The sequence below is a fragment of the Ptychodera flava genome, chromosome 1 (genome assembly GCF_041260155.1).
Source record: "Ptychodera flava strain L36383 chromosome 1, AS_Pfla_20210202, whole genome shotgun sequence".
Classification (NCBI taxonomy): Eukaryota; Metazoa; Hemichordata; class Enteropneusta; family Ptychoderidae; genus Ptychodera; species Ptychodera flava.
Window position 1 is genome coordinate 36,418,283 of NC_091928.1, and position 16,401 is coordinate 36,434,683.

At 36.6% G+C, this 16,401-nt stretch overlaps 1 protein-coding gene across 1 annotated transcript; it reads left to right on the forward strand.

Annotated features, from left to right (window-relative positions):
- Positions 1 to 538: 538 nt before the first annotated feature.
- LOC139136415 (uncharacterized) lies at positions 539 to 8,646 on the forward strand. The gene is made up of 3 exons (XM_070704143.1): positions 539 to 632; positions 6,321 to 6,461; positions 7,909 to 8,646. The coding sequence occupies exons 2-3, from the start codon at positions 6,437 to 6,439 to the stop codon at positions 8,415 to 8,417; spliced, it is 534 nt and encodes a 177-aa protein (XP_070560244.1). The 5' UTR covers positions 539 to 632; positions 6,321 to 6,436; the 3' UTR covers positions 8,418 to 8,646.
- Positions 8,647 to 16,401: the final 7,755 nt, after the last annotated feature.

The following is a 16,401-nucleotide window of genomic DNA, read 5'->3' on the forward strand; positions in this document are numbered from 1 at the left end:
TAACGCCTAATTAATTTTCTACTCAGTTCTTTAGAATTCAGGCTAGTTAAAATTCGTCGAACAACCTTCGCTACAATTCTTTGAACCTAGTTTACAGCTATTCTTGTCCGTGTTCAGCCATGTGATGTTCAGTCGCCAATGGAATGCAAGCCAAGGACTTTGTTTTCTTTCTTCATTATGTTTTACGCCAATGAGCTGTTTCATGCGATACCTAGACAATCACTTTTTGTCATCTGATAGTGGGAGGAGCTCTAGGAAAAGCATATGATGCATGGTAGCTTTGATCATCAGCATTCCACCATTGCGTACACAGCTAGTTGCTTTGTCGAAGTGTAGGTCCACATATGTCCTTCGTTATATTTCGTTTCAGTTCTATATAACCCACAAAGTCACAGTAATTGCTTCCTTAATGTAGTTCCATAAGTCTAATCCGATATACTTTATCTTCTTTAGCTTGAAATGTGACACGGCTAAACTGGTACCAAGAGATCTGGACTGGCCCCGTTTCAATCTTCAGGACTGCATTTGAAGTGAATGCCATGACCGAAAACTATTATTAGAAGGTGAATGTGTTTGCGATTCACAGGACTTACTAGGGGCAGTCGTCAACGACAGTTTCATATCGACAAAAGGTGAGTTTGAAAGACGGGGGATGTTACTTGGTTTGTTTTTTTTACTTATGTTCATACGAAATGTGTTAGCATAACTGATATTAAATGCTTTCAATTTACTCTGATAGCGACATACAACATTCTTTGTTAACATGATAGTACCACCGACAGAAAATTTAATCTGTGCAGCAAACACTGCGCTGAAAAAAAATTCAACTGGAAGATTTTGCAAACTTCTAGCTAAGCTATACAACATAGAACAAAAATAGATTCGCAGGCGTTTCACTCTTTGTTCAATTCAATTCTTGCATGATAGAAGTTTGAACAAACAAACAAACGATTGTGGCCCGTACGACAGTTGTTGCTTCCTCCTTTCTACACAATTACTGATTTATTGCAATAGCGTTAATGTACGATTTCTTGACAACACCAATCCCTACAATTCTTCGAATCCATACCCATTTAAAGTTCTTTCTATACGCCTGTCCCGGAGAATTCATTGAGCCCTTGCCAATTTAAAGTCCTGGCGTCACCGTCATTCCCCATACTTGGTCATGGGTCGTGATTATGGCAATAGAATGTGAGCTAAGTACTTTTTATTCATTTTATGATGCTCGAGGTTTTACCCCCATGAGAGTCTTTGCTTGTAACACTTAGCCAATGAGTTCTCTTCTATTGTAAAATGGTGGAGCTCGAAGAAGTGTTTAGGTTGCTTTGAGCGCACACTTGCGCTTAACATAAACTAAGAGAATCACCTTCGCTCACTCTAAACTTCTTGTGTGATCGTACAGTAATCAATGAGGCAGGTTGATGCAAAGGCTTCGCTTTGACATAAACGTGAAACGCAATGGTCAAAGATAAGGTATTGCAGATTTTCTAGTTTTTGTTATTTTAATTAATATTGTAGGTTTAACACTTGTTCATGAAAAATATTAGCGACTGTTGGTCGCCAGTTAAGACACTGCATTTACATACTTTTTGTAGCAATGAAAACAGGTGTGTAGCATTGTTTGTGAACGGCAATCCACTTACTGTTCAGCACTCGTTGCTTTGGTTTTTGTACCACATGTTTAAGGGTTTTATTACATGACGTTGAAACGTGCCTCTTTCAGTCTTTGTCGTTAATGTGTAGTCTGGGGATGTGTACGTTTAATGGTCTGTAGAGGTTTTTGTCATTTCTTCGTTTCATATGATTGGTATTGACTAAGTTTGAAGATTTATACACAGCCATCATACACTGATTAATTAAGTATGTCATTTCTACTGTTGTGTGTTTGTGTGTGTTGTCGTTGTTGTTGTTGTTGTTGTCGTCGTTAGTGTTGTTGGTGTTGGTAGTGGTGATGTTGATGTTGTCTCGTTCTTTTTTCTATAATGACTTAATTACATTTCGAACATGATATCGTTCTCGCTCCTTTTAGTGATTAATAAAAGATGTTCATATTACTTGTATCAGTTACCCATAGGTTTTATTCTCTTAAACGTTCGTGGCTTAAGGTAACGTAATTTAAGAAAGCCGCCTGAGACAATCTCAGTTTGGTATGGTAGCAATAGTATACTCGAAATGTGAAGGGGTACATTTCATGAGTATAAAACCAAAATGTTAGTATTAATGATAATCATTATACGTAAAAAAACTTATACATTTTGTGAAATGCAATATCTCAATTAAACCTACAGTATACGTGACAAGAACAACAATTATGTTTTGCGTTATCTCTTCTCATTCGTAAATGATCTGGGTTGAAAAAAGTCTTTAAAGAAAATGATTGAGGCTAAAATAAGTAAAGATGAAATGACTCTTCTTCGAAATGTTATAACTTATTGCCAAGCAAATTTATCTATTGGTTACATAGTATTTGAAAATATAAGTCGTTATACAGTATTTTAGGATACAGCCATGTGGAAATTGCACAAAAATAGACCCAGCGAGAGTTGAGGACATTGAAAATTTGGAGAAAAGAGAAGCCTAGAAACGAAGCGATTTGCATAATTCACCACTTTTTTCATATCAAACTTATAACTGCTTGTTACGCTAATTTCTATTTGATGTATAAATAAACATTGGATGAATCTTTGCAAAAGAATGGTTTTAAGCTGGATACGTTTTGTTATGTGCAACACAACCGTTAGGCGCAACATGCATATCTTAAAATCGGCATTGCTTTGCTTAATATATTTCACTTTGTAACTAGGTATCTTTTTATAACATCAGTCAATTTGAACGATACTATGCGCATTATTTTTTTCACTGTGAGTTCAATTTTAATGGGAAAGCTTACCCTCAGTTCCTCTGTACATTAAACGTTACTTCTATGAAAAACATGTTATTCACTTTCACTTGCCGACTGTTCACCAGCTTAGCTTTTGCCCGTGAAACATTTAGGCGTAAGTGACGTAGAGACCTTTGCAAAGCCTGCTTTGGCGTAAGTGACGTAGACGCCTAAGCGAAGCCAGTGAACATAATAGCAGACCGTCGCAGTAGGAAGAGATGGCTAGCCAGCAAACAAAGTTTTTGAAGATTCCCTACCCATCCACAGATGATCCAAATTCGTCGCTTCTATTTTCGCACCATAATGACGATGGGCTAGTTTTAAAATATGAGTAGCTGTCTCCTCTATATATACGTATTGGAAAGTTCATCTTTATCTTTGAAATGGAATGCAGACGCTGATAGTCCCTACTAATATAACTCGTAAAAATTGTCTATATTCTGCATAATTTTTCAGCTGTTGTATTTCACGTCACGGTTGATTTGTCATTTTCCCGGTCAAATACATTTTCCATTATACAATGTATTAGTTTGATTTTATAACATGATAGGTTTGCTCGCAAAATCTTTAAGGTTGTTGCGTGTTCAACATTTTGTTACGCATGAACATGGAGGTATTTTTGCGACATCGCGCAAATTTTCTCCCACGTTACCTCCGATGAACGACGGCACATAAGAATGCCTATAAATAGAAGAGTGGAATGCCCATTAATAGAAGAGTGACAAACTCAAGTTTTACTTTATTTATGTTAACTGTTAAATAGGTACACAACTTTCAAAAACTATCGTTAGAACTCTCTACGTGTGGAAATTTGCATGATGCAATAATTTTGTATGTCATGGATGGAAGCTTAACCAGTACACGTTATAAGAGAGCTCAAAAGGTTAAATTCAATTATTGAGTTTATCCATTCTGGCAGCTAACAACTTATTTTGTCCTTCACGGCCATTTATAGGCGTGAATATCAAATTGGAGTCCTAAAATCAAAAAGTTATTCTCATGCACATATATGACGACACAGGTTCAACGAACTTGTGTGAGCATTTATACAGTGTGACGTAATACTGGAAGTCATACACAGCGACATCTCAGAAACGTTTCAGTATATATCTTTTTGCTGAAATTGAGATAGACGGGCAAACATTCCCGAGGTTAAATTACTGTTCTGAACGGTTTGGTGGGGAATCTGTGAAATTTATTATTTTGCATTTCTCTCGAAATAAAGACGTCGACATTCCCGTCTAAAGTGTGCGACAGAATGGAACTTGTAAAGCGCAACTGAAAGTATTTAAATAGTGCTTCTGAAATTTTGAATCTGCGCAATACTTCATTGCATGACAACTGTATTTGCAAAGTTGACAAAGATTTTTGACGAAAAATGGACACACAGACGATTCACTGGGTGTTAATTTCAATTTATTGATGCAAGATTAAATCGCAAACAAACAATTTTGACTAGAATCGTTATCGTCTCATCATTTTCCTACCCAATTATTTTACTTCAATAACCCAATTTAGAATTCGTGTAACAGCCTTGTGCTACAATAATTATTGTAATAAAGGGAAAGCGGCTCCACACATCGCCTATACTATTTGTGTCGTTCTATGTGTTCATGTTTGTTTTTATGTGTCAAGCCATTGGTGCAGATATAAGCCATGGCGAGACGTAGCCGTAATCTGGCTGTCAAATGACAGCGTAATGCTTTGACGCTACGTTTCGAAACCAGTGTGCGGCCTCTTCCTCAGTCGCTTTTTGGTACGTGCTCTCCTTGGATTCTTTTTTCACTGTTTGTGTTCAACATTTTGTCAGTGTTTTGTTCATTCAGTAAGGAGACTAGAATATTTGTATTTAGGTCAGTTTGTTGTGCTTCATTTAGTTCGGTAATTTCTGTAAAATAGTGTACTTTGGCATTTATGAGTGTGTCGTTAATGGCTAATCGCCATGGCTTATATTTGCATCAAAAGCCAGACACACAAAACAAACATAACACAGAGAATGACACGAATAGTATAGGCGATGTGTGGAGCTGCTTTCCCTTTATAACATTGAACCCATTTTAGAGCTTCCAATCATTGCCCGTTTTTAGTCACGTGATGATCGTTTTATCCTCTTCTTCATTGTTTTACATCAATGAACTGTTCTTTGAATACATTGGCAATTACTTTTCGTTATCTGATGGTGGGAGGAGCTCAACGAAAATTATATGATGCAAGTCCATATATGTTCAACGTTGATGTTGTCATTGGCGTCGTTCTGCAACAATGCTTCTTCATGCCAAAGAAATATATTTAAACTTAAAAAAACATTAACATAACTTGTTTAATACATGGTATATGACCAAAAATATCATTTGTATGAAAGTTGACCGCCATATTTAATTTACGCAAATTATCATAGTGCCTCTATAAAACATTATACTTCCACAATCGCATGTTGAAGAACTAACCCGTTTATTACGTTATTTAAGGCAAAAATGTTGGAGTTTTTTGGTAGAAATGTCGGCAGCAATATTGGAGTTATGCAAATCAGCAATATTGGAATTATGCAAATCATCATAAGTGCCTTATCTTATAACTCCAAACTGATTCCTCTTGTAAAATAAGTAATTTTAGACTTTAAAATCACTGAAATAGCTTGTTTATTATGTTATATGTGGCAAATTATGTTATTTTGTCGCTCAGCTTGTAGCCATATTCGATTTATTCAAATTAGACATATTTTCTCAAGGTACATTCTGGTAATATTTTAATATGTTGTTCTGAGTGCCTCTTTTAAGTAATGGTCAGTTTCTTTAGCCTGGGGGTGGATTCATGGGAGATGTCACCCTGTTTTTAACTTTGGTGATGGGGTCGTCATGTTCGAATGCCCAATAGGAGGGTCAGTGTGTTTTTTGGCGCGCTTTCCAGGCGCGTTACTTTTATATATCAGACATATTTTCCAGCGCGCCCTCCAGGCATATGACTTAAATATATCAGTCATATATATTAAAGAAATCAAGATGTTTCACTTTTTCGGCGCCGCGGTACTCTAATATATCAGAGATATATGTCAGAGATATCTTGATGTTTGAAAAATTAAAGTCTGTTTTTAGTCACGGGTTTCCTTTAAGAGTGTTTTTTCATAGTTAACAAAAGGCAGTTTTGGTCATTATTGGTTGTACTATTATGGTTTCAATGTTAAAAGTGAAGTTGCTCTCAGACACTGCGCACATCGGTTTTGGCTACAACATATGAAGATAGCTCTTTATGGCTTCTGAGGAGATGTAATTAGATGGCTGGCAAGTCTAAACACCCATCATAATTTTTTATATATTGCTTTTTACATCCAACAGTGCAGTTCATCTGGTTATGCATAGAAAGTGTTGACTAAGTTTAACCGTGTATATAAATTAACTTAAAATTATTTTTTACTACTTCTTCTGATTATTTCCTGTTACAGGTCTTTGTACGCACAACATATCGAAGAAAGTAATACAACGCTTTTGCTGTAACCTGCAGAGAAAGCGAAAATCAGGCATCGTAGAAAAATACCAAAACAGTGAATCAAGCATCACAATGAGTGCCGATGCCGAAAATATGGGTAAGCAAAACTTTTATGTCAGAATTGAATATTTGGCTCTGATATTAGTGTGAGAAGGATTCATGAGAACGTTTGTTAATGTATATTCATTACTGTTACGTGTGGGAAAACGAACAAAAGGGTGAACTCAGCAGTTTTCGCATAAAACGAAATTTTTTTACGAAAAATAAAACTAATCGCTGAGTCAAGAGATAGAATACAAACTGTAAAAGTGTACAGGCTAATTATCTCAGCTGGGACGTAATAGTCAGTCGGATGAACGAACAGTCCTTTTGCTTGCAGGCTTGCAGTTGCACAAAGTCCACAGTATAAATCCAGCGATGGCAGTGGAGGTCTTGAAAAGTATTGAAAATAATACTGCTGGAGTTTCCGAAGTCTTGAAGTAACACGCAAGAGACACGATCCCAAATGTCTGACTGCAAGCTGTGCCAGTCCCTATTTAAACTCATGTGCTTATATAAGAGCATATAAGAACATGGCATGCTAATTACTGCTCTAAAATTATCTCCCTTGCACAATAATTAAATTTCCAGAAAATTCCAAACATGACTAATTGATTTCAAAGTTGTGAGGTGATGAAGGACAGTGACCTTGAGACTGTTCTAGACTAATTAACTCAGGTCATGATGACTGAGGGGGGAAATGACCTACATAATATTACCTTCATTATAATATACCTGCTTTTATATGCAAAGGCAAAAATACTATTAGAGTAATATTGAAAGCTCTTGGTTGGTTGATTTATTGATTGATTCATCCATTTATTCGTTTATTTATTTATTTATTCATTCATTCATTTATTTATTTATTTTATTTATTCGTTAAATATTTATTTATTAAGTTTCCTGTTACAAATCTTTGTACTTTCCTTCTGCTAATATAATGCCTTTTTAATGCTTGCTTAAGTTTTTTCATATTTACTACTTCACCAGACTTCATGCCAGTTATTAACACTTGTTTCCTTTCCACTTTGGCGAAAGTCTTTCTAGTTACTGCTGCATTCACAGAACCGCTTGCAGTTGGTGATTCTTATAAGCTATCCACTTTAGCTATAATTCCCTATTTTGATGGCAGACACATTTGTGCAGCACATTTCGACTCACAAATGTCATGTTGATTGTCTTGTTAAATGATTACCATTGCGACTTGAATGACCTGATGTTATACCATTCACTGACCGCTTGCTTATCTCAGAGTCTATACATTTGACACCCTTTCGTCAACAATCTTTTTCACCGCTCTATTCACTTAATCGCTCCCTCACTAACGTGACCTTTTTACATGATTCGCAACAGTGAAAGCTGGTTAAACTACCAATTTGCATCATTTACATTAACATATATATCTCACTCATTATTTTCGCAATGATGTTATTTCGGAGGGTTATAATTTATTAACCTGTTTTTTTTTTGTTTTTTTTTGCACCCTTTCCTCTTTCATGCGTCAGAGAGTGTAGTACTCTTGAAGACGACAGAAGGAATATTACGGGGTGACCATCTGGTTGTCAAACACGGGCAACACGAACATCATGTATTGGTAATTGAAGACATTAAAGTGCCAGGCAAGACAAGTATCAAGGTGATCGAGTACAAGCATGATTTCTTTACGAAAAAGGTAGTAAAAAGACAGATTTCAGTAGACCTTAAAAAGGATTTACTTTACCGAATAAATAGTCATTTTCACATGTCTTCCAAGGATATCGAGCGAGCCATTATGAAAGCTGAGACCCAAATTGGATATAAAAAGTATGCTCATACAAGCGAATATAACTGCGAACATTTTGTGAAATGGAGTTTTGCAAATACAATTTACAGGGAGAAAATTATAACAATGCGCGACATAAAACGAGGTGACCACATCATTGATAGTGGAATTCTTGATTGGCACATGATAGCTGTCGAAGACGGTTCGCAGTATAAACCATTGCAAGTCACTCATTCAGTATTCCTCAGGTAAAGTAACCAAGACTAGCGTTCCTCTGCATGTAAAAAATACAACGATCTTTAGAGTCGTGTACCCAAAAAACTCTTTATCGGAAGGAATTCTTGACGACACAAACATTGTTCTGCGAAAGGCAGAGAGCCAAATCGGGTTTACAGAGTATTCATCAGAAGCGAATAATGATGAGCATTTTGTTAACTGGTGTAAATCTGAAACTGGACACAGAGAACGCCTGTATAGAATGGCAGATATCAAACGAGGGGACCATGTCATTTATGTTGGGGCTTTTCGAATAAACTATCACTATCTTGCCATCGAAAACGGCACATATGGTTCCGATGAAATTCGTGTCATTCAATATAAAATGAATGAAGTCATCGAGGGGAAAGTAAGTGTCAGTACAAATGAAGGCAAATTATATCGCTTTGTAGACGATGATCAAGATGTAGTCCAACATGACGTTGAGGAAATTATTTCTCAAGCTAAACGACAACTCAACGAAAGCAAATACTGTGATGAAGCCAACAACAATGAGCATTTCGTTTATTGGTGCAAAACAAGAGCTGAACATAAATCACGAATTTATAATCTGGACGAGCTTAAAAATGGTGATCATATTATTGTTTGGAATTATAAAAATCTTGGGAAGACTCATGCATTTGTTGTGAAGCAAAACAGAGAATTCGAAATGATATACTATGGCCGCAATAAAGTATCGAAGGAAAGACTTGACGGTGGTGTTTTGAAAACCGGCATATTTCGCTTTTATGAAGACGCATATGCCAGTATGTACTCGAAGGTTGACAAGGAAAACATCATAGAAAAAGCTAAACGCGAAGTTGGCAAGCGTTACTATTCCGTTCAAGCAAACAACAACATTCATTTTGCTCAATGGTGCAAGGTGCACACAGAAACCATCGAAGAAGTTGATAATCTTGAGAAAATACAATCAAGCACATGGTTTATCATTCAGAATAAAAGTGATGAGAGCTATGTTGTTTATTTCTCTGTGGCAAATGGCAAAAAGAATACGATCGATGCAATTACCGTGGCTTATGGCACTATTACGTCCGACATGAATAAAGCAATGTCCGTGACATTTAACGCTGAACAAGAACTACTTTTTCGAGTCATGTGCTCTTTTGAAGAACGCAGAGCGGATGCTAACAGGCAATCCCCTTTCAGAAGTGGGTTTGATAAAGTGGAACAATTTTTATCATCAGACGAAAAAGGGAAAAGGCATGTATTCCTAGCTGAAGAAATTAAGAAGGGGGACCATGTTGCGTTTCATTCCAGTAGTGATTCACTCTTTCATCACTGTCTGGCTGTTGAAGATGGAAAATCCGACAATACTATAAAAGTAATTCACTACTGTCCGACAGATCCCAACGGCGACATAAATAATGTCACTCAGGAGACGATTAATATAAAGTCAGGTAATACAACCTATTACAAATTCAGTTTCAAAAATTCTTATGATCCCGAAACAGCTGTGAGAAGGGCACGCAAAATGTTGGAACACTATCGCCCATGCAATTGTTTGTACTTTGTTCTTTTGTCTAAATTACCATTCACACCGCATGAAGTTGGACCATCTCTACTTGATCGGACTATTGGCGGTATTTCATTGACAACTTCTGCTGCCCTTGCAGCAGATTCAGCAATCTCACGTATTTTGTTTAGTTCAACTTTGAAAGGTCTTAGCCCTTCCAGTACAACAATTCGCGTTGCAGCAGCCTCGGGAGGCATTGCTGCAGGAGCAGCTGTATTAACAGAAGGCATATTTTTGACTATTGATGCTCTCAAAGTACAGGGAAAGATCAATCAAGTTCGCAACTCTATTCCAGACAAATACGTCATCTATACCAGGAGATGGCAAATAGGGGGATCATTCATAGGTGGTGTTGGGGGTACAGTAGGCGGAGGAGTTATCGGTCAAATATTAATACCAGTGCCAGTAGTTGGATTTGCCGTCGGGGCCGTAGTCGGTGGTGTCGTGGGAAGGATATACGGTATGGGTATCAGTGGACTGATAGGAAATACCACGTACACACCAAATGGTATAGATGTGTACATGAACTTTCTGCGGCAGAGGAGAGCTAGTTGCAATGTAAACATATAATCTATCACTAGCTTAGATCACTTCGCGGCCATTGTAGAATAGTAAATGCAGCATTACTACCGTGACTGGATGTACTTTTATCTCATTTATGTTCACCCTGTTCGCCGGAAAGTCATACACAATCATTATAAAAGATAGTATACGACAAAAATTATGTCCAGTTTATAATCAAGTACATCAATAAAAGTAATTATTACAGAAGAGGTCCCCGTATCAATACGCCTGAACAGAGGCGAATATTTCACCTGAAAACGAAGGTCTAACGGTATTGACTCACAGCTGAGCTATTAGAATGAAGCAAATCTAACGATATCATTCAATAATAATCACTGTCGTCTGACCAGGCAATAAAATGAAATGAAGGTGTAAACGGTACTTTTCTGGAAACATTTTATATAAAACTTTTGTCTGTACGTGAAATCAGCTCTCAGAAACACTGGTAATTTTCCTAAAAACATATTAAAACGTCAAGATTTCGATCGCCTCTTTTCTTGAACTAGCGTCCGTACAGTAAGTGTTACTGATAAATGAACACATATTCCGATTTTAAAGAAATTATTTTTGAAAAATACACTGGAAGACGAATCAGACTTGTGTGTATTCTGAAAGACAGGGACGCACAGTCATGATATGGTCACCGGCGCCTTTGAACGACAAAAATATCAGCATGAATAGCTCAACTGATCTTTTGTTCAAGCCAGTCATTGAATAATAAGGCAAAAGTAATTAGTTCATGTTCTTTAAGATGACTTGAGAATTCTCTGAAAAGTCCTATATTGCACAAAATTTTCGCAGTTACCATTCAGAAAAACGTAGAGAAATATGTTTTGTACTTAAACAGCCAATCAGTGCTGAAACAGAAACCGTTTTATGATATATGGAAGTAGAGACTGAGTTTTCGAGGATACGTAGTATGATTACAACATGTTTCTCAAAATCTCTTCAGTCATGTATATTTTACGTACTCTATAATATATACTAATAGGATTGAATTTACTTGACACTTAGTCTGATATAGATTTAAGACATATGAGCAGATATACGCCTCTGCTAAATGTGTGACGTTTTTGAATTTGTAATTTCTGATCAAGTTGTAGTTAATCTTTTTTATGCGTAAACATCTCATTTCTTCCTGATAAGTTACTTAGGCGGATTTTACTTATTCATAGAATGACTTTCTTATAGGTATAACGCAATTGGAACTAATTCGGGATAATTGGATGGTGAAGTAATGTCGATTTAATCTATAAATGTTATCTCATCTCCTTTTCTTTTTATATTACTCACTTATTTTCGAGTAATTTGCGATATTGCAACATTCAGCTCTATGGCACCTAAAACATTTGAGAAATTTGAAAAATATGAAAATCCAATTATCCAAAATTAGTTCCAATCGTGTTGTATGAAACTTTCATTGCACAATATCCTCAACTGTACTTTTCTGAGTATATGTAGTATTGAGCAGAATATCATGGATTCTTGTCATAAGACTGAATTGCCACACATTACAGAAAATAAGATTCATGTGCCTTGGTACTATATTTAGCATAATGTACATTTGCTTTCGCAACGGTATTTTGTTTTGAAATGAATAAATGCCAGGATGTCCATAGTATTTAATCATAGACGCTGTTGTCTATGATAAAAACGACATTTATTTCAAAATCTTAGTGTGTTTACACGTATGCTATGTAACTATCTGACCTTCGTATTTGAATTGTCATTTTTTATAGTCAGCGGATTTTTGTATGTATTCAAAGCATTATGATAACATAGAAAACATAGTCAAGCAGTTTACAGTGTGTTCATAGAGCATTGCTTGCTTTTTCAGACTGGGATACGTACGTGAAGCCTACATAATCTAGTCAGTCAAGTCTTTCATAAATATGCATCGATACCATACAGATTTCATTTCATTTTTCTGTGACCTAATTTATGACTGATATTTGTGATCTCAACATGTTTGTTTTAATCCTTTCGGCCATGTATCTTCAATACGTACTCTGGAATTCACACCAAAAAAATGAAATCACTTGAAATTAAGTCCGATGCAGATAAAAAACAAGCAAAAAACATGAGCAGATATACGGCTCTTGAGATTATTATCAATATGTATTAAAAACGATAATGTTTTGTTTCACGGCAACCAAAACAGTTTTCCATAACGCATGTAAGGCATATAAAGTCACAAGAAATCAAGTCACTTTATTATGACGAAGGTGTGTTATAATTGTATGGACAAATAAAGTCCTCAAAATGTGACTTTTTAGTGTTATACGCGTGATGGCTTTTAATGTCTGTAACAGTTTCGCTCGTCACAATATTCCTGTACATTTCCCTTTCAATTCTTTACTATTGTAGTTCGATGTTATGTATTAATTGCATTCACTCGGAATAAATTTCATGATACTTATGACAAAAAATGCAGTACTTTGAGGATGTCAGAATAACTGGATTACTACGTTTACCTAGTTTCTTAACATATACACCTGTGTTTCAACCATAACAGAATAGAGAATTAATGTTGAAATCTGTAATTAATGAAGAAAGGTTTATGTTATTTGCATTTTCCAAATTTCTTACTTGTAGTCATCTCTTTTATGTTTATCAGTGTGTTTCACACTCCGAGTTTTTAAGGAAATCTGCCAATATGAATGAACGTTTAATCAGTATGAAAATGAGTTTGTGAAAGGTTTGAGGTGTTTATGGAACTATAATCAGAATATACGGAAATGAGCTATATTTGTCGTCAAAAACATGTTTACTTTTTCATATTTAGTATTTCGGTATGTAGTATTCTTAAATACGAACAAGTTGGACTCGTTTTATGAGCAGATTTGTTTCATTGATGTCACCAATAATACTAGATAAAGAATGAATTAGTGCCAACGACGTAAGACTCCCATCTGTGTCAAATATTAAAAAGTAACTATTGGTGATAGAATGCTGTCTAGCCTGGGATGCGCAGTTGGCATTTCAGAATCTGGGCTAGCAAGCAAACTGTTAGAGGAATATTACATAATCAAATATTAACTTTAATCCTCTTATAACAGGTACCGATGATACAAATTCATTTTACGATGTATCACTTAACTTTCAGTATTTTCCATCTATACTAGTGTTTTTTCATGCTTAATTCATTTGTACCGTAAGAAGATAGTGTTGACTGATATTTAGCTGTAAGGATATGTTATGTTTATTATATACCTTAATTTTTAGAATAAATCTTAAAAATTTGTGTTTCTGTGTTCTGATGTTTAAATATTGAAAATGAATATTTGCTGCTTCACACTGATTGCAAATATTTTTGAGAGAGAGAGAGAGAGAGAGAGAGAGAGAGAGAGAGAGAGAGAGAAGAGAGAGAGAGAGAGAGAGAGAGAGAGCATGGCGTGTTGTTTATACTTAGAGGTTATTACCCAATATCGCCTGTTCCTGTGTCGTATCAGCATGAGTGTCATTTGTGCTGCGTCAGACACGAGACGAAGTCGAGTGTCTGACGCAGCACAAATGACACGAATGCTGATACGTAACAAGGAATAGGCGATATTGGGTAATAACCGATTTATCATTACCCATGCCCATAATTTTAGGGATTTTTTACTAATAGCACGGAAAACCTTAATTTTGAGGCTTTACTTTATTACGCCTTGCAATTGCGCATAAATATCAGAAGTTTATGTGAACAGGCTTCATTCATAAAGTATACGACGAAGATGTCAACATCACGCGCGACATCGCTGCAAGTCGTCCATATCTCAATGAAACCCAAGAAGAAAGACACCGGGATACAAAAATCGTCATACAGAAGGAACATTTTAAAGCCCCAACTCTCGTATAAAAGGGCGAGATTTTCCGAGACTTCTCATAATGGCGGAAGATTTAAACTGCAATGGCACGAAACGGTACGGTGCCGATATAACACATCAACTGTCGGATTTAAATGACGGCTATTGATGCAACAGTTATTGTCTTTTATCACTGGCTGCACAATGCTTCAGTTTTCTTTTTTAGCATTTTTGGACATGCAATCAGGGATATCAAGGATAGCTGTACTGATTAGTATGTAATCCCAAAATATGCCATGACGCGCAGGTTCTGAAATGACGCACGCGGTGACCAGATACAATCATTTTTTTGGCCTAATGGACAACAGTGATACTCAAAACGTTTGGTGACCTATTCACTGCTTGTTTCATTCTCAGAGTTGTATGAAAATTTTTATAGTCGTCATGACAACAACCACGACCTTCTCAGCACGTCGAGACTAGACATACTGTAGCAGTGCTAAAATAGACTATGGGCTTTCTCTAGAGAGGAGGCATATTCAGCATATTGTCCATGATTGATACATTATGATCAAAATGCAATGAAAATGTGTTTTCATTGACCATCATTTCCTGTGCCTGTCACCCAAGTACATCAGTTTAGATATTGAAACTTTGTTGAAAAAAGTTCAACCTCACGGCTGTCTTTGTAATTTATATATAACAAAGCCATAGTCTGGACAGACCGGGCATGGCAAGTACTGACTGAATTTTATGTCATGGTCTTTGGTAGTCCGTGTGGGCTGCCATTTTATGAATTTTGGTAGCCCAGGGAAAAACTGTAGTCTGTGGACGCGGGACTTCCGCTTATTTCGAGCCCTGTAATGTAAATCGGCAAACAGCTTCTCATTGGACTCAATATAATTGCCGATATAACGGCTCTCACATACTTTGAATTATTTGATTGACGGATCATGCAAATTTGATGGGCTTGCGTTGGGAAAGAATTGACACATTGTATAAACTTGATTTCAGTGATCAACATTTCCCTTGAATGGAAACATGTGCGCATTTGAGGTTTTATGACATTGAAACCAGACTTTTATTTATGAATGAAAATGCAGGGAAATATTTTTTGTAGAATATAGTCAAACAGACATCGATAGTAGTGTTATTGAAAGTCTTTTGTGGTTGGTTTTATACAAATTTTATAAACGTAACTTTGAAAGCGCAAACGGACAGATTACTATCCACAAGTAGTATTTTAGACCACTAATTTGTTGACTCGATGAAAGAGACTGAAAGATACGGTAGAAATTGAGTCACTTATTCCATAGCCAACCCTATACTACTTCCACTTGTGTCCCATATATAGAACACCGGGTAAATTCGGATATAGTTCACGGACCAGTTTCAACACGCAGTATGGCATAACTTCTCTCTGTGTCCACACAGTAATATCATCGTCCTTCCTTCTCTGCAACAGTCTCCTTTTCTTTTCAAGATACTGTGGGAAACGCCAGGCACATCTTTGAGTTGCTTCCAAAATAGTTTGTACATTTTTTTCCGAACCAAATTATTTCCAGCACGAGGTCTCTGGCCTTCGCCGAGCGAGCTTTGGCGACTGCTTATGTCTGTCACACTCAGTGTGCAAAAGCAGCACGAGCACGATCCGTCGTCAGATTCGGTAAAGCGAATGCTAGTGCATGTATACCTAGTTTGACTTTGCTGTGTGGACTCAAAGTCACGAGATTCCGAGTCGTCTAAGTTTGTCAAAGGACAATTGGCTACCCAATGAGCATCCGTATTTTTCGTCAGGCTGTCGCTTCCGATGTCGGACACTGTTGTGACCACTGGAACTGCTTGCGGACCTTGCTGGCAGAGATATTCCTCCTCGATGATACTCAGACCATTCTGAGCGAGAAAAGTCTTCAGAGCTACCTCCTGCTCTGGCTTTACAGCTATTTTCAAATATTTGTAATTCTCCATTTGCGACATCCTTCTATAACACAGTGCATTCAATGAACTGCGTTGGTTATATTAGATCCACAGTCAGACAAATGAAATATTGGCGCGGTCGTACGTTTTGCGCGCAAAATATTGATACATATAT